The sequence below is a fragment of the Cryptomeria japonica genome, chromosome 10 (genome assembly GCF_030272615.1).
Source record: "Cryptomeria japonica chromosome 10, Sugi_1.0, whole genome shotgun sequence".
Taxonomy (NCBI): Eukaryota; Viridiplantae; Streptophyta; class Pinopsida; order Cupressales; family Cupressaceae; genus Cryptomeria; species Cryptomeria japonica.
In genome coordinates this window covers 797,995,102-798,020,731 of record NC_081414.1, presented here as the reverse complement: position 1 = coordinate 798,020,731, position 25,630 = coordinate 797,995,102, and the positions used below count along the sequence as shown (strand labels likewise).

At 36.1% G+C, this 25,630-nt stretch overlaps 1 protein-coding gene across 1 annotated transcript in view; it reads left to right on the top strand.

Annotated features, from left to right (window-relative positions):
* The first annotated feature begins 1,587 nt into the window (after positions 1-1,587).
* LOC131072240 (subtilisin-like protease SBT3.18) overlaps positions 1,588-25,630 on the top strand; it is a 42,400-nt gene continuing 18,357 nt past the window's right edge. The window contains exon 1 of the mRNA XM_058008360.2: positions 1,588-1,668. Coding sequence (XP_057864343.2) covers positions 1,588-1,668 — 81 coding nt within the window. The remainder of the gene's footprint in view (positions 1,669-25,630) is intronic.

Genomic DNA, 25,630 nt, shown 5'->3' with positions numbered 1-25,630 from the left:
CATGACCATACAAGTCTTGAAACTTTTTCCAAGCATCCTTGATTAGAGTACATTTCTCAATATGAAAAATGAGATCCTTTGATGCATACTTTCTTAAGGTACCAATTGCCATGATATTTTTAGTGAGCCAATCTAAGTGACCAACTGGATCAGCCTTAGGATCAGCTGGAGCAACAATAGTTCCATCAATGTAATGAGTGAGTCCTTTTTCCATAAGTTTACTCCATGCATCAATTTTCCAAGTAGCATAGTTATGTGGAGTTAAGAGAGGAAACTTAGAAGAACCCACAGCAGCAAAAAGGAAGGAACACAAGAGCACAAAAGCACAAGAGACACCCCCCAAATTCAATCAATCAAAGTACCCCCCCTAAAGTGATGATTTTGGCACTTTATACTTAGTGCGATTACAATGAGCCACTTGCAAGACAAGGCAAAGTGGACTTATGATGCAAATTTTACAACTTCTCAAATGAGATACAAGAGACTTCAATCAATAGTTCAATGAATCTAACTGAGATTCAAGCAAATATACAAGTACCAAGAGAGCCAAAAATGGCCAAGATCTGAAAGTACAATTTCTACTTACAATGACATCAATCTGATAGCATCATGTGAAAGTAGATTAAAAAATACATACTTTAAAAAAAAAAGGCACATAAAAAAGAGGTCGTATGACCCCAAACGAAGCCTTTGAAGTTGCAAAAATTGGGATTACTCAGGGACAGTCACCAAAAACTGCATTTTCTAAAAAATCCATGCATCAAAATAAAAAAATTCTTTCACCACTGCGGAGAGCACGAAATTCTAGCCCATTTCAAAAAAAATTGCACCAAAAAAGAAGCAAAAATGAGCAAGTTATGGCCATTTGAAGTTGAACTGCAAAATAAAAAATGCAAATGAGAGGGGGTCAAAAAATTTTCAAACCCTGTTGATGTGGCGCTGATGTCAGAAATTCAGGTGATTAAATTTTACGGTCGTATGACCGTTACAAAAACTTCGCCTCTCTCCTGACTGTGCATCCGTACTGTACGGACAGATTACGTGGCGAGGCGACTGTGTATTCCGTACTGCATGGAATTGCTGACGTGTCTCTATGACTGGGCATGATGACGTGGCGTCTGTATGGTTGACTATGAGTATGGTTTTCCCGTGGGCCAGTGGCCGCCTGCCACATGGCGGGCGTGGGTTTCCTCCAGTCTGGGTTACGTGGCACGGAGGCCGGCGAGAGGAGCTGAGTTGCGCTCGGGCAGCAGCGCTAAGGAGGAGTGAACCTGCGTGCTGAGCGAGGCGGAGACCAGAGGTGGCTCTGTACGGCGTCGGCGGCGTAGGCGCAGGAACCGACAGGCGGAGGGAGGCGGAGAACCTAGAGCGGAGGAGTTCGGCGCCGGGAGGTCGGGAGCTGGGAGGCACTGGAGCCGGAGTGGCGGTAGGAGCTGCTGCGTGCAGGAAGGAGGCCGGAGGGAGTGAAGCGCAGGTGGAGACCGGTGGTTGGCAGAGGAGCCTGCTAGGTGGCTGCAATCTGCGGTCTGGACAAGCCAGGGCCGGTGGTGCCGGGAGGACGCGGGCGGCCGGTGGAAGCTGCTACCGATGAGTCGGCGCCGATGGTGGGAGGAGCTGGCGGAGACTGTGCGGGTGGCGGTGCGGGAAACACGATCCGACAAATGGCAGGTCTAGACTGCGCTATAGACCTGCAAGCTACAACCTGCGGGTCACGGGGGGGGGGGGGGGGGGGTCTGCGGACCCCCCAAAAACCAATTTTTTTTTTTTTTTTTTTTTTTTTTTTCCAATTTTTTGATCTTTTTCAATTTTTTTTTGATTTTTGATTTTTTTGAAAACCAATTTTCAGAAAAATGAAAATTTTTTCGAAAAAAAAAATTATATTTCGAAAATCTGTACGAATAGGGCAAAAATGGAGAAAATTTTTTTCTCACCAGAATAGGTCAATTTTATAACCAAAATTCATGGAAACAGCCTTCCGGATGCAATGGAGAGGTCGGATCTGGTCTAGGATGCCTCCAAATGATGATGCTCCTTAGATCTTCCTCTTGACATCACAATAATGCCTCTTCAAGATGAATCAATGAAGCCCCAATAGCTCTGATACCATGTTGGATTTTGCCAAGATCAAGAGGTCAATGAAATGTACAAGATAGAGACACAATATAGGACAAGAATAAACTGTATTCTCATCAATAGAAAATGATCAACAACTTACATACAATGTAGATGAGCCTGCTTATATAGGCAAGGCTAGGGATATGTATGAGCACACAAATATGACATGTGGCTCAATAAGAAACAAGGGTAGGTAGGAAATAGGTGTGGGTAGGTAGGAGAAATAATATAATATTCCACATGAGGTGGATCACCCACCGAAGGTGGAATTATCACTCCATAATAAGTGGATATGATAGTGTAATAACAAGATCAACACCATAAGAGGTGGAATTTCTCCTACACACACTATCCCAATGTGGCACAAACACCCAAGTGTCTCATATCCAAACTACTATGAAATGCATTATCCTAAGTAAACTTAAGTAAGTGTAATAATATCCATGATGAATAATTATTTACACCAACAGAAATGAAATCACAAAGATTATACCATCACATGTCCAATAGGGTTTGGATCTCCATTCTTCCTATCTCCATTGATCTTGCTTGATATATTTGCTCTCAGATTTTATGTGCACAAGAGCTAAACAAACAACGGAATGTGGTTGCAAGTAGGATTGCATATGAAAAACGTAGTGTAGTCAACTGCATAAATTGATTAGCCAAGGTTTGATAATGAAGGAAGCATCTCCTTATATAGAAGACACTATATGAAATGGAGGGATAAGATTGAGAGGTGTAAAAGAGGTCGGCTATGATTAGAGGGTAGGTAAAGAAAATAATAAAATAATGAAAGGGGTAGGTAGTGTAGGAATTAAGAGATGAATGACATTTGTCATGGGTAGAAAAGGTTAATGAATTAGTTAAATAAATAAAGATTTATTTAATTAATAGAAAAAATGGGATAATTAAATTAATAAGATATTTATTTAATTTAGGAAAAGGATAATTTAAATAAATAAATGTATTTATTTAAATGAGAAATAGGGCTAGAAGAGGATAAATGAATTAATTAGATAAATAAATATTTATTTAATTAATAGAAGAATTAAGTTTAGATAATTAAATAAATAAAATATTTATTTAATTAGACATGAAAATTTTAGGTGTCTACACTTATTTGTCCAAACAATTGAGGAAATTGAAAAAGTGAAATCTCATTATCATTTCATAGAAACAAAGATTGGGTATGTATGAGTCGCTTGGAAGCGGCTATAAGATATGAAATAGAAGATTGCTAGTTTTACTTGGCCTACTGATGATGTGTATCAGAAGTGGAAAGATAAGTATATGGGACAGAAAGAAGATGCTCGGGAGCAGTTAGAGGAGGATGCAATAGAACAACAAGTAGAGAAAGCCACAGATGCTGAAAAGGACTTATAACCGCTTCTTGAAAATGACTGGTTGTTTGTAACAAACTTTCTTTTGAATGGTCCAAAGCTTGTATGCATCCATACTATTATAAATGGATACCAGGACTCCTAAAAAAACAATCACAAGTAATTGTAAGAAAACACTGTAGAAACTTATCTGAGCTTTTTTCTAGTCTTATGGAGATTACTCTGAGTTTTGTAACATTTTCTAAAATATTAATATTAATATACAGACTAGAAATAGTGTATATACATAAATGTGCATAGCAGTCATAGGGCAACTCATGTAAAATGTGCAACTCAATACAATAAATAATCTTAGTTTGTAGCCCTATATCATCATAATGCAGTCTGTGACCAAGTATGCATACAAGAAACATCTAGTTCTATTAAGGCACAAGCATCAAAGTTAGAGGTTATGACAACTAGTGAAAAACATCAAGAACAAAAAGTTTAGTCTTAAGAATTAGGAGTTGTAATAAAAAAACTTACAAGGATGAGGCATATTCATAAATTTTGCAGTCCCACCTTGGATATCAACACTAGAAACAACTCATATTGTTCATGTAAAGACAAGACAATATGGGAGTTCTTTATACCCAGCCACTCATGGTGTTGTTGTTTGTGTTGGCTCTGTTGGACCCTGCAATTAAGATTGAATATACATTATTCAATAAGATTAATTGTGCAACATAATGAAATGTTGAAAAGTGTGTTACCTTGTTGAGCTTCGCTTGGTTTCAAGAATAGTTTAATATTCTCTACTTAATAGGGCCAACCACGTGAAGGTGGAAGCTCATTTGGCCCCTCCCGCCCCTAACATCACTCTAAATTCCCCATTAACATCTTATAACATTCATTCATTAATTCTTTCTACCATTAATAAAATATAGCATTCATTCATTAATATCACATAACATTCATTAACACATAACATTGATTAACATTAATTAACATGAAACATTCATCAATATTAATTAACACATATCATCCATAACCATTAATTAGCACATAATTACATTCACTAACACATAAAAATCAATCATTATCAAATAAGTTAGATTACAATCATTTCTTTCTTTGTTTTTTCTTTGAAGCTATGAAAAGACTAAGTGGAACATCAGTGTCTTCATCATTTCCCCCCTCTGCAGATGTTCCACCAACTACTCATGATCTTAATGTATGCCTAGTCCTATACTGAGGATGAGGACACTAAAGTGAAGTGGGGTCCTCTACAATAACAAAGAAATGGGTTAAATTCAAAAAAAAAAAATTATGGTTACAAGTATTTCATTAATTTAGAGAACATAATTGTTGTTCTCTTTACCTGATGGGGCCACATCATTTTGTGTAGCCTCAACCTCAACATGTTGAACACCATGGTCCTCTTCACCTGAGTGGGGAACATCACATTCTTGAGGTTGTGTACCCAGATCATGCTCCACTTGCTCACCAATGACTATATGCTCTAAAATATTAACAAGAAAGGCTACATTAATTACTACTCTATTTATAAATTAAGATGTTTAATTACATTAATAGCTAAATAAATAAATTTAAATAGCAAATGAATACCTCCACTATTGGGATGCACATCCGGATGTTCATGTGTAGGTGGTGTTTCACAATTAGCAGGCTGCATTCCAATGACATGCACATTGTTATCATTGCTTGCTTATTTAAAACAAATATAGTCACTTTATGTTGGAACTCAACATCAATTAGATTATTGGTAAAGTATTCAATTTGAAACAACTTCCATTTACCATATTTATCCGTGTGACGGATGCACTCGAATGTTCTGTATGCCCACTCAATTCTCATAGCCGATCAGCCACAGCTGAAGAGCCTTGCTGGTAGGTAATTCTCTTGTCATCTTCTGTGGGCGCTCTATTGAATTCAGAGCCCTGCATTTTTGCTTGGTACTGTGAATTTTTCTTGCATTTTTTGATAAAAAAAAATGTTTGCAATTTATTAATATTTTGAGACAATATGGGAGTTTACATGAAATACTTACAATTCGTGCAGCAAATTTCATGTAACCACCAGAGCCAAGTTTGTGTTGCCCGTGCTTTTCTTGCCTTGCCTTGGTTGCCTTGACATGTCACTCAGTCTATAAAAAGTTTGAAATATGTTAGATTATATAAATATAAAGAGTAATTAATTAGTACATAATTACATTCTTAATAGTATCTCGTACCTTGTTCTGGCGTCTACTGGTGTATTTCCTTTTTTCCTTTCAATTCTCTCCTTTGCATCCAAAATTAGGTCCTTCCACTCCCTCTCTGGAATCATGGGGGGATGCTCATACTTTAGGTTCCTCTCCAAGTGGGTCCTATATTGGTCCCTCACATACTTTAGATATGTGCCAGCTTTTTCAAGGAGCTTGGTTTTGTCAAAGGTGTCATTTCCAAACCACTCAACCATTTGGTTTGTCAATTCATCTTTTAACCTTTTTTCTTGGTCATTCCACCTTTTAAAGCAAAAAAAAACCTGTTAGATTCAGAAATGAACTGAAGCTACATTTATTACACTTCAAGAAATGGATCAAAGGAAAAGCATTCTAGCAATGATATGAAATCAAAACTGGATAAGGGTTAGTTCACATATGATGTACCACCTTTTACGTATGGTGGGCCCAAATATCTACAATGCAATGTCACTAAAAATTCATGGGATCAATATTAGTCCAAAACGAGTGATCATAAAGTAAATTACAATTAGAGTATATATAATACTAATTTTAAAGTACTTGGAACCTTTTGTATCTTTAAGCGAAGCATTTCTTCGTCACTCACCACGAATGTGGCCTGCAATGTTCCCGTACTAGCAATACGAGAAGATCTAGGAAATGATGCTATGTTATCAGTAGTAGTCACCTGTGGCACATCATCATGTTCATCTCCTCCTGCAAAAAATGAATCCACTATGAAATGGCATTAGAATTCAAGAAAGAACACTTGAAGGGAAATAAACACATGACAAAAGATAGAGAAAAAGAGGGATCTACCAATAGTGGGTGGGCCAATATGATGTGCACTAGAGGATGTATGCATGCTACATGTTGCTCACATTGGAGTCGGCAATACAGGTGAGGGTGACCTCTGATGAGGTGGCATCGACATTTGCACAGTAACATTGACAGCACCTAAAGAATAATACATTAAATATATCAAACATTAAATATATGAAAAGTGCAAGAATTGTAAACAAGGATGAACCTTTATTTTGAAAATTGATAGTATCAAGTATGATGTGTTTTGGGTACTTAGAGTGATAAGCCAAGCAAGTGATAATACAAGAAAATTGTCATCACTTGATCCTGCAACACCCCGATCATAGGAACGACTTTCATGAGGGCCGATAAATTGCTATAAAAACAATACGTACATATTTTAGTTAATGACATAAAAAGAGAATAAAATATAAACCACTATTGAACTTTTGTTATAATTAAAGCTTTCATTACTGCTTACTTGCAAGTTTTCTGCTGTCTTATACAATAATTCCACCCTCTATCATATCTCATCAAGTATATCATCCAAAATGCCATAGTATCGATTTTGAGACTATTGAGGATGAATGTCATTTCTCGATGATATATTTTTCACCTCAAAGACTACAGTGATGCCAGAATCACAAGTTTTCTTCGTGTCATCCAACATTTTTATGCGAAATTTATGACCATTGCAGCACATAGCGTTGTGGTGTTTGACCTACGATATGTCAAACATGTAAAATTTATTGCATTGTGAGTTGATAAACATATGGGTGATTAATAAATTTATACTTACCTGTTTATCTCTTAAACCATATGCTAAATCAATTTCCCTTTGCGTAACATTGGAATCTCCATTACAATGTGCTTCTTTAACCAATGAAGCCACACCTTCCCATGTTAATGTGCATCCAAAAATGTTGACAATGTTCAATCCATACCGTCATCCAATCAAGATTGTTTGCAATATACAAATGTAGTGCATCCCACTCTCGACCAACTATACAAAAAATAAATAGACATCTTAGAATCGATTTATTTTGAAGATTAAGAATTAATTAACTACAATAACATCTTATAATTACCTCTCACTTTCCTCAATCTACCTTTCCCCGTCAAGTACTCCCCTTCGAATTTTTTAATGGTGTTGGGATCCCAAATGCAATCCACATGGATCTTTGCTGCCAACTTAGGAAGATATTCAAAAATGTACACCATATTCTGGTATACCATATATCCCTCTACCATAGAACCCTCAGGATGTACTCTTTGTCGAACCAAAGCCTTCAAAAATTTCAAGTGCCTCTCAACCATCCATATTGACCTAGAGTGTATAGGTCCACACAATTCAATCTCCTCAACTTGGTGTATGAGTAGTGTTCTTGTGCATTGAAAAAAGCTAGAGGTAGACACTTTTGCATTTCACACATTAAATGAGGAATTTTTCTCTTCCAATATTTTATATCATCTTTATGGATTTCTTTACATGACAACCACCTACAAGGTATTCAAGATGCAAAAAAATATATTACATAAGAAGTAAAATAAATTGCAAATATAATATCTATAAAATGAACTAAACAAATATCACTACTTACCTTATGTATTTTCCAAGATCATATATGACTTGCTTGACATTATTGTCAAAGTCATCTGGGAGAGATAGAGGTAGAACGTACTACAACAATTATAAAATTATCTTTTGATTTTTTTGTAACATAATGAAAAGTACATGTATGCTCAGTACTTAAATACATACTAAAAACACAAGAACATGAATTACCTTAATGAAGGTATGCCAATCATGTGTTTTCATCCCTGGCCCAAATTCACTTTTCTTTGATATGAGATTGTTTATGTTCGTAGCAAATCCTGTGGGAAATTGAATTTTTCATATGACTTCTTTTATAGCATTGCTTTGCTGGTCCGTTAATAACCAAGGAAGCTCACTTATATTAATCTGGTCTCCATGGCTATTTGATTGAATGACATTTATCATTGCATGATTGGAATCTTTAATGTCACTACATATTTTGACAATTTTTTCTTTGTCACGCCTTCCATCCAATATTTTCCATAATGTCTTTGTTATATTCTTTCCAATATGCATTCTATCAAACAAATGAACAATTTGTAACTGCTCGTAGTAGGGCAACCTACTAAATTGTTGGGGATAACTTTTTATTCCCTTAGGAAGGTGGTTATTTATGCCTTCACAACCATCATGATCATCAATCACATCATCAGTAAACAAAACAAAATAGAAAAGATGTTTTATGACAAACCAATAGATGGAATGGCATTACCTTGATGATTAATTCTATTATATTCCAACTTCCACAGGTGAGGTATCATTCTTCATGGCTTTGATGTATTCTCTTCTTTCCCATTGAAAAGATGTTTTTTAGTATTTAGATACTTATGATTTTTGTGGAGGAAGTGCCTATACTCATCAAACACTTGCTTTCCTAAACTTTTTGAATGACGAGATTTCATCTTTGGACCACAAACAGGACATGCAAATTTTCCCTTTGTTTGAAGACCTACAAGATAATGTATAATTGGATTAAATATGATAATTTTTTGAATTATAATGTTCATGCACAACTTAAACACTATAACATACCACAAAAATGTATTAGCCCCGGGGCATCGTGTATTGTCCATAGAAGCATCACATGGAATTGAAATTGTCTTTGTCCTATTGGTCTAGAGATGTCATACATAGTGACACCATTCCATAACTCCAGCAACTCGTCGATAAGAGGCTCGATATATACATTCATATCTTTAACTTGGTACTTACCTAATCAAATGAACAAAAATATTACATAATTATTATGACCATTTTACTGCAATATTTATAATTAAATTTAGATGACTATATTTAAATGATAAAATACCTGGAACAATCATTGCCAACATTATGTGCTCCCTCGTTATTGACATCCATGGAGGAATGTTATTGTTGATAACAAAAACAAGCCACACTGTGTAAACAGATCTCATCTCTCCAAATGGATTGACATCGTCCGCTGCCAATGAAAGCCTGAGATTACAAGGTTCTTCTTTAAAGTGTGGCCACTTTTCCTCTATGTCCATAAATTTTGAACCATTCATAGACATTCGAATAATGTCATCTCGACTTCTATTGCGTGCATGGTAATCCATAAATTGTGCCAAGGTAGTGCACTTGAATAATCGTTGCATACGTGGAATAATGGGAATATAGCGAAGAACCTTGCGAGGAACCCTTTTTGTTATTTGATCTATTCGATATCTACTGATATGACATTCAGGGCATTTAGTTTGAAATTCATGTTGTTTGTGATATATAATATGATCATTGGGACAAGCATCTATTGCTTGATACTCCATTCCAATATCTTTCATAATGGCAGATAATTCTCGGTATGAATGAGGTAGAATATTTGATGGTGGTAACAAAAACTCACCTATCAATCTACAACAACAAAATATAATTTGTTATAATAAAGAATATAATGGTACAACATGATTCATAGTTTATTATGACATATACGACATTCCTTAACATACGTGACATTGTTATGTTGGATAAACCATTCATAACCTTCAAGTTCACCAACAACAATACAATGGAGAGAAGAGTTTCCTACGAGCCTTCATAAAGGGCCTCAGATGCCTTCTCAAGTAGAGGGACATCATGAACAACATCAAGGTCTTCTTCATAATCATGATCAGCTGTGCGAGTACTAAATGAGTCATGGATCAATGTATTTGTACCATCATCTTCAATTGTGTTTTTTGGCTCATGATCGTCAACTTCTATGGGATCATTATCTTCAGCTTCGATATTCACACCTCCATGTTCGTCCACTTCAAAAATCATATTCTCAGGGTTGTGTTGATCCATACCATGTGCTCTGAGGTGCTCGACCTATATAAAATTGATATACATAAATAAACCATGATCATGATCTCATCATCATGTGATTTATTATGTATATAAATTTTCAAAACAATATAATGAAAAACTTACAAATGAATGATAATCATGTCCACCTTCAATGTGACCATGCAACCTACAATTTTTCTTCTTTGTTTTGATTACAAGTCTTCTAGTCTTTAACCCCTTACAAATTTTGCACGGACAATAACATTTTCCATCACCTTTTCTTTTCAAGTTAGACCACAATCTAGCAATTGTCTCCTTATTTTGTTGTTCGTTGATATTGTCTAACATGGTCTTTCTTCACAGGAAAGAAAATAGAAATTATTGTCTAACATGGTCTTTCCCTCAGGAGCTAGAAGATCCTACTTCCATACTTTAATTCTATTTTCTCAAAGGACAATCCTAAAAATCCATGCATTGCAAACAACTTTTTACACCTTTGTTGGTTGTGGTGGCGTCAGAGAGATTTTACATCAATAAATGAAGAGCATGCCAATGCTTTTAATGCAGTAGTAGAAGTCTATCTCTTATTCAATAGCTCTAGTGAAACCCCCATGATCTTTTGTTGGAGTAGAATTTGTTATATTCTAGAAAGGGTCTTGTCCTTTGTTGATGGGATATTCATCTACCTCAAGAAATAACTATTCTTATCTCCAACAAGAAGTGGAACTAAATGAAGATCTAGCACCATGAAATTAATCCTCAAAAGGATTACTATAGTTAGTTTTGGTAGATAATGATCTGGGTAAAATACTAATGTGGCTTTACGAAACATTATGTACTAGCTTAGCATACTCTAACAACTTTGGTGCGACATGCTACATCCAATTAAGTCTCCATCAGTATCTCTATTGTGTTTATGGATTGGGATTCAATGTACTCTTTTTATACATAGATTTTACTTTCAACTAAGGAGGTTTGTATGTACTTACTTGTCTTTCGATTGTATCCCTATTTCAAGAATTTATTCTATCAACAAATCATTTGTTGTAAGTTATACAAGTGGAAGCTTGAACATGCTTTCCATGCTAGCCTTGTTGATATGTTCAACACCATCTTGTGCAACAAATCTTTAGAACTCCATTTTTCTGAATTGAAGAGTGATTAGTAGGGACAATCTAGGACACTTATAGAGGTTTTGTAAGAGAGTTAAATAAACCTAAATATTATGGCTTAATAATGATCAATAGGTAAACAGATAAGAAACTCTCAATATCAAAATGTCTTTCTCAATTGTCTTTACTAGAAATGGATAGATCTGCTAATAATGGCTTTATGACTGTATGTTAACTTTAGAATCAATCCAAGAAGAGCTATAACTAATATGCAATATCTAGATTTGTGATCTCTATAATATAACAATCCAATAATTATGTTTCCACGCACGTATGCCAAACACAAACATCATGCTAGTGTTCAGCCATAGCAATTTATATCCTAATTATAGAATGTGAAATATGCACATAACTATGAATAAAGATTAAGAAAAACAAAGAAAGATGCTTATTGCAAACATAAATGACTAATGGATAGGAATTGAATTCATTGTAGATAGTTTTGAATATCAAATTCACTTATTTGTGTGTATTTAGTAACTCATGTACTTGTGGCCAACCATTTATCTCTTTCATAAATTAAACACTTATTAATAACATTAAATAGCAGAGTAATTATGTTTTCGTAGAAATTGAAAATAAAATATTTTAGTTCAGGACAACTCACACTATTCCCTATCATATTTTAGATGCTCGGTTTTGTTAGTAGTGGTTTGATGCCTTTGGAGCTGATCATTGCATTTCTTTAGTTACGTTTGCCAGCCTACTCCCAGCCTGTGCCAAAATGGGAGCTTTGGAGCAGGGTATGGACATCCATCAAAGCATAAAAGATAGAGGAATTTTGTAGTTGCAACTGCACAAAATGGATTTGTTGAGAAGGCTTTAGAAACTTTCAAGCAAATGCAATTGGCAGGTGTAAAGCCAAATACCACGACCATTGCTACTATCCTCCCTACTTGTGCCAAAATGGGAGATTTGGAACAGGGTATGGACATTCATCGAAGCATAAAGGATAGATAAATTTTGTCTGATGTTGTAGTTGTAACTGCCTTGGTAGACATGTATGCAAAATGTGGAAGCATAGACAAGGCACATGAACTATTTGATAGAGTGCTTAAATGAAATGTTGTCTCGTGGACTGCAACAATTGCTGGATATGCACAAAATGGATTTGTCGAAAAGGCTTTAGACAATTTCAAGCAAATGAAATTTGAAGTCATAAAGCCAAATTCCACAACCTTTGCCAGCATCCTCCCTGCCTATGCAAAAATGGGAGCTTTGGAATAGGGTATGGACATCCATCAAAGCATAACAGATAGAGGAATTTTGTTAGGTGTTGTACTTGCAAATGCCCTACTTGACATGAATGCAAAATGTGGAAACATGGACAAGGCTCATGAATTGTTTGATACAATGCCGCAAAGAGATGTGATCTCATGTGAATAATCGACATGCACGTATACGGGAGGAAGGGATTGCTAATACAAAATTGAACACTCACTCCTCAATCACAGTTCTATGGTTTTACGAGATTAAACTAGGACAATTAACCACCACATGTATACTTTTTGCAACATGAAATTAAAAAATAGGGCAATTTGAATCTACCTCCTGCGTGGGATTGCCTTCGATGTGGGTTTGATGTTCTTGGGGGTTGAAGTCACCATGGATGCCTACGCAGGATTACAATTCACAAATGAATTCCCTACCTCATTTTTTATTTTTGTAATGGCCACTGTCGTCGGAATTACGACAAACTCGAGCACTTTTTTGAAAAAAAGAAAATTCTCATTGCTAATTCCTTCTTTTTTGAAACCAAATGGGTAATTTCTGGCGGAATTACGACAAATGTGGGCATTTTAAAAAAAAAAATCAAATTTGGCCACAATATTCCTTCTCCGTTAGAAACCTCAATCAAAAATCTAGTCCAAATGTATTAGTGTCAACTGCCAGTAAACTCTACCGATACACCTCTCCTTTTCTTCTACTATGTTGGATCTCCACCTTACTCTTTGATCTTCACCAGTACAAAACTTTGCCACTTTTTTGTCTGCCTTCTCTACAACTTCCTTCTCTTTTGTTCTGCCAGTATGGACACTACCAATTTTTCTCTTCAACCAGTTGAACACTTCAACCAGGTTCACCCTAAGACTCAATCTCTTCTCAGATATACTTTGTGCACTTGACATATTTTCTCTCACATGTAGAAGTAATACACTTCGCAACAACACAATATTCTTCTATCCAGTAGCAACTTAACTATGTCATTGGCCTGCATATTTATAGCCTAGTTTTCCCACCAAAGGACAATTCAAATCTCAAGTGGTTAGGGTTTCCTCATCATCCTCAAGGAAAACCAAATCCAATCAGATCTTTTCTGATCTGATCTTACTTAACGCAAATTGTACATCTCTGCCATTTACTCACCTTCTTGATCATGCCTTCTGCCTTTGGCGATCTGCATTCTCCCTTATCGACTGATCTCTTGGTCAACCACCAAGATTGGTCTTGTTGTTTCCTTCATCTACCTCGATCTTATCAATCACTCTTAGCTGGCTCATAGTTGTCCTCCAGACCTCGAGCCGCAAACCTCTGCAACGTCCTACAACATGTCCTCTGATTTGTGGGATCTACCATTAATCTCAACCAACTCTGCAACTACCTTACTGGTGTTTATTCTATCTACTACTACATGCAAGTCCACCACCTTGACTCCATGTGGCATCTATGTCGACCAACTACCAGCTTGGATCTTCATGTCAGTCTAGATAGGATCACCGACCAAACACTCTATCAGTTCCTCTTTTTTCCTAGTTTACTAACCCTACCAGTTAACTCCTCATGTCTATACTATTCTCAACTACTGGTGGAACACCTAAACCACTCTTTAGACATGTCTATCCCAAGCATGCACATTCCCACAAAGTGGGAGGACATCTACATCTGCACCTTGCTCATATTACCGGTGGACTTACATACCAGTAAACACTCTTGATGACACTCTATCATCAACCTTCACCAGACTCCATCTTCAGTTAGGCCACATTCCTCTGTTTGTATCTACTCAGCCTTGCCTTCTCCTTGATTAGCTCGGACCATATCACAACCGATTTTTCAAGATGACAAACACATCACACTTTGTCTATTCCAAAAACTCAACTTGCCTTCACTGTCAGTCTAGTGCATATTCTTATTCTCATGCACTTAAGGCATTCCCTCAATTCACTGGTAGATCCGATGTGAACCTTCAAGTACTTGCCTTTGCCTCATTTACCTTATCTCATAAAACTATGATGTACACCATGCATGATAGGAGATAAGTTCCACTTACCAATGGAGTGACACCTTGTCTTCTACATCATGCAATGTACTCCCTATTTGTGTGAAATATCTTCAAACAGGCACATGTGCTCCTATGTGGACACATTCACTATCATTCATCTCTTCATATGGTGACTGCATCTTCATCTAGTGGGAATCTTGTTGTTCTGCAACCTCATAGCATACTGGTGACCTATTCATTCTTCTCTGCCAGTGTTGATGTGATTTAGGTAACATTCTTCCTCTTCATCACAAACAACATCCAAGCATCTTGCCCTTTGTCAACACTTCACTTATTAGTTGATATAATCTCCTTACTGGGGATACACTATGTCAGTATCAATCACCTTACCATTCCATCCACACAAGTTAAACACCAACTTGTGTACTAGTGCCTCCCGAGACCATCTTCCTTACCTTACCGGTGTTCTGCAATACAAGGTGATATCAAAGATATCTCATCCTCTACTCCTCCATGGCAGTGTTTCACATACATCTCTCATACCTGTAGTCATCTCAGACTGGTTGAATTTAATGACAACACAATGCCAACATATTCATGCTCCATGGACTTTTACATCAAAGGAGAAAGAAAACATAATTGATACAATGAAAAGCATAAGATTTTTTTCTGGCTTTGGTGAAACATTTAAAAATTTAATCATGAGAGATGGATCAGATTTCTCAGGCCTAAAAACACATGATATGCACAATTGGATAAAGGTAACTTAATCGTACATTTGATTTGTTGGAAACATAATTATAAATTTGTATATCGTAGCGATAATATAAGTTCAAGTATATTTTTAACATTATTATTTGTTATGGGTCATGCAGTATGTGTTTCCTGTAGCAACACCAATAATTTTTGACCATGCTGTTAGGTTAACTATTTACAAATTATCCAAATATTTGAGGTATTTTGAATCAATAATTCGTACTCTTCCATGACTTATAGTTTTGAAGTAATCATGTCTTCATTGTAATACATGTTAATACTTGTAGGTGGGTCTCATCTAAAGAGATACATCCAGATGACTTGAAATATTAGAAGAGGAATGTTTCAATTTTGATGTGTGATATTCAAATGTGCTTCCCTCCTAGCTTATTTAATTCTTAAGAGTACTACCTTGTACACCTAGTAGAAGAGATTAAACAATGTGGTCCTATTCATATTTGAACAATGTGGCTTGTGGAGAAATATATGAAGGTTTTAAAACAATTTGGTAGGCAAAAGGCTTGACCAAAAGCATCCATGGTTGAGGGGTGCATGGTTTTCCAAGTGATGGTTCATTTGAGTGAGTACTTAGCTCAATTACATCTTGAAGCTCCATGATTATGGAATTATAACCAACCTCAATCATTTGAGGGAGAAAGATTAGAGAGTCAAAGGACTTCAAAGAGGACAAAAGGTATACAAAAAAGTTGGAAGAGTTGTTTGTATCTCAAATTTAATAATATATGGCTTTAAATAATTATTAATTCATTGAACAATTATATTTTTCATTATAGATGTTGAATGCAGAGTACCACTAATAGGGGGGTGAATTAGTGATTCTTAAACATTTTGAATTTTAAAACAACCTCAGAATACGGGTTATTATCTTAAGAACCAAACAATCAAAACAGTAAACCAAAAGGGAAACCAAAGAGAATAGACACATAAATGCAACCCACAACATCAAATATATGAGGAAAACCCAATATGGGAAAAACCTTGGTGAGAAATATGGTTAGACACTACTAGTCCAATCCAGCCTCACAAGTAAAAAACTGAATTACAAAGATTTAGGGCACCAACCCAAGGAACACCAACCCCTATACCAAGCTCTAACTTGGTGATGTATATAATGAAATACAATTTAGATACAGTTAAGGCTTCTTGTTGCAAGAAAATCTGCAACTCTTGATCAAATGGCTTACTGTAGATTGACAATCTTTTCTTCTCCACTAGATCTCACACTACCGGTTGTGAGATAACTCTCTCTCTCTCATAGTCTCGCAACTTACTATATCACACTTAGATGTTGTCTTTCTCTATAAAAAATCACTGGTTTGCTTAACTATTTGACTTGATACAATTATACTGGTACTCAATCATTGCCAGTTAAACCCTCTCACAAGTTTTCTTGCACACTCACTCTACAACTTTCTTAGAATAAATTCTAAGGAAAAAAGATCATTCTTTGCACTTAAGCTCTCTTCTCTTTTTTTCTTCTCTCAAGCATCAAATCTTCTCTATTACAAGCTCATGTATTTATTTTCATGGTTTCCTGCCAATAATGCATTCAAACACTACCGTGTTAGGTTTTCCTTTTCCAACTCAATCTGAATCCCCTTTGATATGATCTTCTTTTTAGGGATATGATCTTTATGAGAACATTTAGTCACCAACTGAACTTCGCATTCCAATGTGCGTTTTCTAAATCTAGAATTGTGCACCACACTTTTTTGCTTTCCTCTGTCACTCACCATTAGTGGATTTTTTATTTCCTTTACCTAACAGGTACGAAGATAAGATTAGTGCGATTTATTTTCCATCTTTCCTTCCTTGAGCCATTATCTTCTGGCATCCTCCATGACTTGTAGGTTTCTCATTAAAAACTGACCTGCCTGTAGATTTGTTACCCTGATGAACACTCCACTGACCTGTGTGGTACCTCCACCTAGCATCCTATTGTCATGCCTATCGACATCCACCTTTTCTTGAATTCCTATGTCATTTTGACATACTTTGTCGATCGAGGTTGATTACCGGTTTGATTTATGATACCTGTATGACCATCAACCTCTTCTCTATTCTGTATACTGGTTTTTGTGCTTTCATAATACACACACAACCTTCATCCTGATTTATGCCTTACCGGTAAGCCTTCCTTCTGTCTGCTCACTCTCATGTTTATTGCCATCATATCGGTCACCACTTCTACCAGTAACCTTTCAAACCAGTTGACATCAATGACAACTTAAAGCCAAATTGCCAACAATCTCACCCTTTGGCATTGATGTCAACTTACCCCAATATTGGAATATTTATCCCTCTTTGACACAATGACAAAGGGTATTGTACACTCCCCCTTTGATCCATACTGCGCTCCACCTTTGACTGCTATGAATTCCCCCTGAACTATGTAAATGCTTTCGTGTTCAAGTGCATAGGGCAGATGACACAACTCCCAACTTGTGCTCAAGGTACTCAAAGGTGCTTACTAGTAATGGTTTGGTAAAAATGTCTACTACATGTTGTCTGATAGGGCCATAATCCATCCTTACGTCATGTCCTTTAACCTTTTCTCTAAGGAAATGATACTTGATAGAAATGTTCTTTGTTCTGGAATGCATCACCAGATTCTTTGCTATGTTGATTGCACTTGAATTATCACACTGGATGCGAATATGAATAGTGATGTCCACCTAGATGTCCTTGAGGGTCTGCTTCATCCAAAGCACCTGAGAGAAGCATGTATCAACAACAATGTATTCTTCTTCAACATTTGATAGAGAGACTGAGTCCTGCTTCTTGCTAAGCCATGAGACCAACTAGTCACCTAGGAAGAATTTACCATCATTTGTGCTCTTCCAATCATCAATGCAACTTGCCCAATCAGCATCATTGTATTCTTCCAAGATGGATTCCCCTTGGTTAGGGTACCACAACCCATAACTGAGTGTCCCTTGTAGATACCTAAAGATTCTGCTTACAACATTCATATGTGACTGTTTGGGTGCAGCTTGGAAGCTAGCCACAATGCATACTTCCTGTATTATATCTGGTTTAGAACAAGTTAGATACAATAGAATACCTATCATGGATCTATACAAAGTTTGATCCACAATTGGTGATTCATCATTCTTGCTCAATTTACTTCCAGTCATCATGGGGGTACTTACCGGTTTACAATGCTCGAGTTAAAATTTATTCAACATATCCTTTGCATACCTTGTTTGTGACATAAAGATTCCCTTATCTTGTTGTAATATCTGCAAACCAAAGAAGTATGTCAATTCACCAAGCATTGACATCTCAAATTCTGACTGCATCTGATCAGCAAATTATTTGCAGAGGGTGTCTTTATTGCCTCCAAAGATAATGTCATCAACATACACAACCACGATGATCATGTGGTTTATTTATGTACAAATTGCTATCAGCACTCCCCTTTTTAAATCCCTTCTCCTTCAGGTACTAATCTAATCTTGAATACCATGCTCTAGGAGCTTGATATAAGCTATACAAAGCCTTCTTCAACCAGCACACAAATGTTTCATTATAATGCAACAGAAACCCTTCCGATTGCTCCATGTACACTTCTTTTTCCAAATTTTCATTTAGGAAGGTGGATTTTACATCCATTTGATATACTTTATAACCCTTCTAGGAAGAGAAGGCTAGAAACATTCTAATTGCTTCTAGTCTAGCTACTGGTGCAAATGTTTCTTTAAAGTCAATTCCTTCTACCTGTGAGTATCCTTTGAACACTAATCTAGCTTTATGCCTAACAATTTTACCTTCTTCATTCATCTTGTTCTGGTAAACCCATTTACTACCAATGATGTTCTTATCTTCTGGTCTAGGGACTAATTCTCAAGTCTTGTTCTTCTCAATCTGTTACAGTTCTTCTTCCATGGCATCCATCCATTCTTGTCTTTTTTTGGCCTCATTGAATGTTTTAGGTTCTACTTCAGTCTTGAGGGAGAGGTTGACTTGTTCATCATTCTGGGAAAATCTTCTTCTAGTCTGCACACCATTACTCTTATTTCCCATAATTTTCTCTTCTGAGTGATTCAGCTACACATAGCGGTTGGGAGTCTTCTTGGATGCTTCTTTTGGTTCATTGTCTATTTGAGCTTCATCACCTTCATCACAAAATCATCATATAGGTTAACCTGAGGTTGACTTCCTTTTTGCATATCCTCATCAACTGCTAGCTAATGCACACTCCAATGAGAAATTGTAGGTGATTGAAGGTATTGTCATTGATGGCAACCTTACAATCCTATGGCACCAGCACCGGTAGACACTGGCACAGGCACAGACACCGGCACCAGCACCGGCAAAGATGTTCACCAACACCCTGGCTGACAAGATTTTATCTATTATATTTTGTATTTAATTGTAAAATATTTTTGTAAGCCAACAAGGTGAGTTGTAATATGACTCATATAAGTACGAGTTCTTGTAGATCATTTAGGATATGTGGATATGGTTAGATTATTGCAGAACTAAGATGCGAATATTAAGGCAAAGTTTGGAATAAGGTTTTGGAAGTTGTATGAGCTTAAACCGGTACTAAACCTAGCATAGCATATGCGAATCCAAAGTAGTACATGACATTGGATTTGTATAATCCACTTTTGTAAGTGAGTGAAGACTTTCCTTTTTGTACTTAAGCAGTGAACTTTAGGCAGTTGGACTTCCTGCATGTGCAGGCCCCTAATGTATCAGTAATACTCACTTATTGGCCAGTGAGGGAATATTGTGGGTCACAAATCCCACCAAGGTTTTTCCCACATCAGGTTTCCTCGTTAAAAGTATTGTGTTATGGTGTTCTTACTATGTGGTGTTTATTATTCTTATTTACTACATTAATTTTGGTTTACTGGTATACTATTTTGAGATGCAATTCACTTAATAAGCTAAGAAAATACATTAACCAGCAAGATACTGATTCACCCCCCCTTCTCAGTATCTTTGGGAATCCTAAAAATTGGTATCAGAGCCTGATCCTCTATTTTCAAAAGTGTAATAGCTTGAGGAAGATTCTGACACCGGTATAGATGGATAATCTAAGAAAGCAATTGGAAACATCTCTTGCAAATTATGATGTAGAAAAATTGAAGAATATAAAACTTGAAGATGATCTAAAGGCTACACAGGAAATCATTCAAGGACTTCAGGAGAATCTCACTATTGCTAGGAACAAAAGAAGAGAACTTCATGAGAAGATACATAGTGATGATGATGAGAAAGAAACTCTTAATGATCTTGTAAGCAAGTTGAAGCAAGATAACATGGCCTTGAAGAATGAAATGAAAGATATGACTATGAAGTTTTGTAAAGACATTGAAGACCGAAAGAAGAATTAAGATGACTTGGTTAGAAGAATAAATGATGCTAGAAATGAAAATCTAAGACTCAGTCATGAAAATGATATGTTGAAGACATATATAATTCACTTGGAGCATGCCAAAACCGAACTCATGAGACAAAAAGATTTCTTAGAAAATGAGTTGGCTGTTGCAAATCAGCACAACGAGAAATTCAAGAAAAGCTCAGAAGAACTTGATGACATGCTAAAAAATCATAAACCTAATGGAGATACTAATGGCCTTGGCTTTGAATTGGTGAAAGCTCTGACACTACAAACAAACATGATCACAACAAATTGGTAAGAGAACCTAATGCCTACAAATTTAATTGAAAATACTTTAACTGTAACAAGTATGGTCATAGAGAAAATCAGTGTAGATCTAGAAACTATTAGAACACCAATGCACCCACCGGTCAATGTTCTAAATGCAACAAACTTGGACATAATTTAGAAAATTGCAGAATGAATGTAAGATGTTATATTCATGGAAGATTTGGACACTTATCTAGTCAATGTAGATCACATTCTGGCATAGGATATGGAAAAACTATTTAGAAAAACAATGTGACTTGTTATTCTTCTAAAAAAATTGGACATATTGCAAAATTTTGTAGAAGGAAGGCATCACTAGCAAATAACAAAGGACCCAGTTTGAAAGGCAAAGAAAAGGTTGAAGAAGTAAAACAAGAATTTTAAAAACAATGGATCAAAAAGTCATCCATGAATGTTAACAAAGCTATTGCTTCACCAGTAGAAAAAAGTATCACTCCACAGGAAGGAAGTTCTTCATCTAACTGAGAAATAATTCCTTAGGGGTATGGCAACAAATGCAAAACATGCTAGTTTACCGTCAGTTGATGGTGAGAAGTCGAAATACTTCTTTACTGACAGATGAGTTAAGTTTGACTTAACCAACAAGCATTAAATGTGGTAGTTGAAGGAAAAAACATTATAAAGCAAATGTTTTGGCTCTCTTTTTCATTCACTGAGCATTCAAACTTCCTTAGAGTGTGAAAATCCCAAGCGAAGGCATCCATAGTGAGAAGTGAAGCAAATCATTCAAGCACTCATACCTAAAGGCAGATTAAGATATTTATAACAATGGCTTCGTCCTCTACACCCAAATTCATTGCAAACCCTACTGTAGTTGAAGTTGTTAAGTGCCCTAGACCCGTATTTAAAATCATTCCAAAAATTGCGAAGAAAGATGATACCCTAGGAGCAATCTCAAAAATACCCAATGGAGTTTCTTATGCCAAGGATGCTAGAATCTACATACATTGTCATATAGAAGAACCAGGAGATGATGAAATTAAGAACATGTATAGGATGGTTATATGTGATGAAAATGGAAATGTTAAACTAGAACACAAGATAGTTGAAACCCTAGGTTTTGTGGAAATTCTTAGTATCCTTGATTTTCCCAAGGATGTTATAAGGATAGTGTTAAGCATAGTTCATGGAGAGTTCTTTTGGTTGGATTCAATTCATAACATAACCAAAGAGGCAGTTAGGGTAGTGACAAGCTTTTCTTCCACTAGTAGTAGGCCTAACAAGACTAAAAAGGTTCCTAATGACACTATAATGACCCTAACTAGCGCAACCTTTGATAAGAGATCCCTAAGAGTAAATGATGTTAAGGATATCAATGTAAGGTTCATAAGCATGATTCTTGGATACAAGGTTACAGATGCCAATAGATTAAACTCTGTTTCCAGCTTATGTATCAAAAGAGCCTATGACTTGGTAAATAACAATGCTATGATTGACATATGTGAATGGTTGAAGGATGAACCGATATGTAACCTGAAGAAAATCAAAGGAGATAAGAATGGGACTTTTAGATTTGGCAACCTACTTGTATGTTTAATGTTATATATAAGCAAGGAAGTTCCCAATATTGGTAGAAAGGATTTTATATTTGACATCCTAGTAGGAAAACAACTTCTGGACATACTCAACATCATGGGAAATGATAGAAAAAAGAATATAAATGAACAATTTCAAACAATAAAAGCTAGAATGAAAACACGGATAAGGCTATCTCAAGCTATTATGGACAAATATCAAAAGGAGATATGCTTTGTAATCAAGAAAGATGAAATCTAGATGGAGGCAGTGGTCCCAAGGACTATTTGGGTTACTGAAATGGGATATGAGGTAGATGAGAACATAATTGAAACCTATGAAAAATCCCTCTTAGAAGCACCTAAAGAACCAAGTGAAGAAATATTTGGTAGTGCTGAAACAATAGAAAAATTCAATCTCAGAAAAGAATAAAGAAAATTGAACAGATAGTTAGAAGTGGTTCAAAACATGCAAAAACAATCAAGGAAGATGTATTGAATAAAACTAGTATCAAGGAGAGTCATTTGGAAGGACTACAACCGAAAACACATCTTTCACTGGTTGCTACCTCCTCTGATAGTGAAATACCAACAGAGTTCAAAAGCATAGTTAGGAAAAGAAAACCTAAATTGGTACCTACTTCTACACCAAAAGGAACAAGACAGAAACAACAAGTAGTTAGGCCTTCAACAAAGTAGTTGACACCAAAGAAAATGAAGGAAAAACAAGTTGTCCCTCCTTTGGACAAACTTTTGGATGAGATAACTAAACATGGCAAATTGACAAATATCAACAAGTTGTATAACACAATTTCAGATGATGAAAAGGAAAGTATACAAAATAGTGTTATCTTACATCTTGATATTTATAAGAAATTTTTTATGGAAGTTGTAGATGATATACCTAATGACTTGTATAGAAGGTTAGAAGCAAGAAGGGTAGCAATTGTGGAATTAGATAAAAAGAATAAAATAGAAAAACTACTTGGAGTTCACCCATTGAGCTCCACTAAAGAGATTGGTGAGTTAATCGGTGAGGCAAACCAGCCAGTATTTTCAATTGGTCATCGACATGTAGCACTAATGGTAGGAAGAGTTAATGAGATATCAGAAGAAACTGTAGACAAGGGGAATATATTCTTTGTTGAAAATGAGAAACAAGAAGAGCTTAAGAGACCAAAGACCTTTAAAGTCTATCAAAAGGAAAAGGACAAAGGTAAAGGAAAGGTAGGTGGACCTTCGAGCATAAAAGTGATAGATAACTTACCCACACCTTCCTTTAATACCCCACCGAAACAAACTACTGATACTCCACCAGCAACAGAGAGTATGGAGACAACACATGAGGACACAAATCCCGATTCAGAGGTGTTGTACACAATGAATATAGACACACAGGAAGTGAATATTGTGGTTGATAAGGAATCAACTGAGAAGAGAGATGTGGCAACTGAGCCATCGATAGAAGACAAAACAGTTGAGGCAAACATTGAGGATACAGTTGGAAACCTTTAAATTGGGAGTGAGCAACAAACTGAACAGACAAGGCATACAAGAAAAGTAGATAACACTAGTATACATGATGATGTATCTACTGAGCAACCAACAACTGATAGAAATGAAAAATTTGTTGAGATACTGGCTATAGACATCTCTGAGGTGCAAACTGAAAAACCAGTAGTGGATACCACTATAAAATCATTTTAAAAGGCACAATTAGAGAAACCATCAGTAGAGAGCACAGAGAAACTAGTAGAGACACATACAGAGAAATAGGTAGAGCAACAGGATTCACAAGTACATTCAGAGACAGTGCCACCGACTACAACAGAAAAACCTAAACCTTTGGTGGTGGAAATGGAGACACAAACTAACCCTCCAGAGAAAGAGGAAAGAAAAGCTATTACCACCATCGACAGATTACATATTGTAAAGGTAGATGGACAACCATCTAGAACCTCTATGTCTGAATTTAGACCTACTAATGTGACAGAGGTATTGCTAGATTAAATCAAGAAAATAACAGAGTGTAATGCACGAGCATATAAGGCTATTGATGATACATTACTAATTTTGAAGATAATTGCACCTAAGTGTAACATACAGAATAAAGATTCTCTAGGCCAATTAGACACATTATCTAAGTACATAACCGACAATCTTCTATCAATTGATCAAATCAATGAGGAGACATTCAAAGATAAAATGAATAAAAAGAAAGAAAAATTCTTTGAGGAGACAGTCAAGAAGAATAAGGAACATATGGATACCTTATTACCGGTACTAGGCAAGACAATTTTGGACTACAAGAAATTATACAGAGATACATGCAAAACAAACATTTTGACAAAAGATATAGATAAAGAATCAACATAGCTCAAAAGGAAGTCAATGATATTGCTGAAAACTTGATAGGTTCATCAGATTCAATATCTGTAGTAGAACAAGAAATTGTAGGATTTGAAGAGAAAATAGAAAAACTTGAGAAAGACAAGGAAAGGATAAAGTTTAAGGAAAAAGAACTTAAGTGCGGACTAGGTCCTAAACTGGATATCCTCATCTCTTTGTGAAAAGAGATTTCTGAGGCTCTCATTCTAGGACTTAAGACATAGGAAGAGAAAATGTACTTTCTCACTGGTACAATCCAGAGGACTAAAGCAGCACTGAAGGACAGTGAAAGATTCTACAACAGACTGAATGTTGCTCTAGAAGAACTTTATTAGATTGTAACCAACTGGTTACAAGGATCTAGACAACAACTACACTCAATTGACATTGAATGACAGCCTTTCTCATTGATGCCAAAGGGGGAGTAGTATAAGATGATAAAAAGGAATGAGGATGAGAAAAATGTATAATAGAAGAGATCATCTGCTCAAGGGGAGCACATGG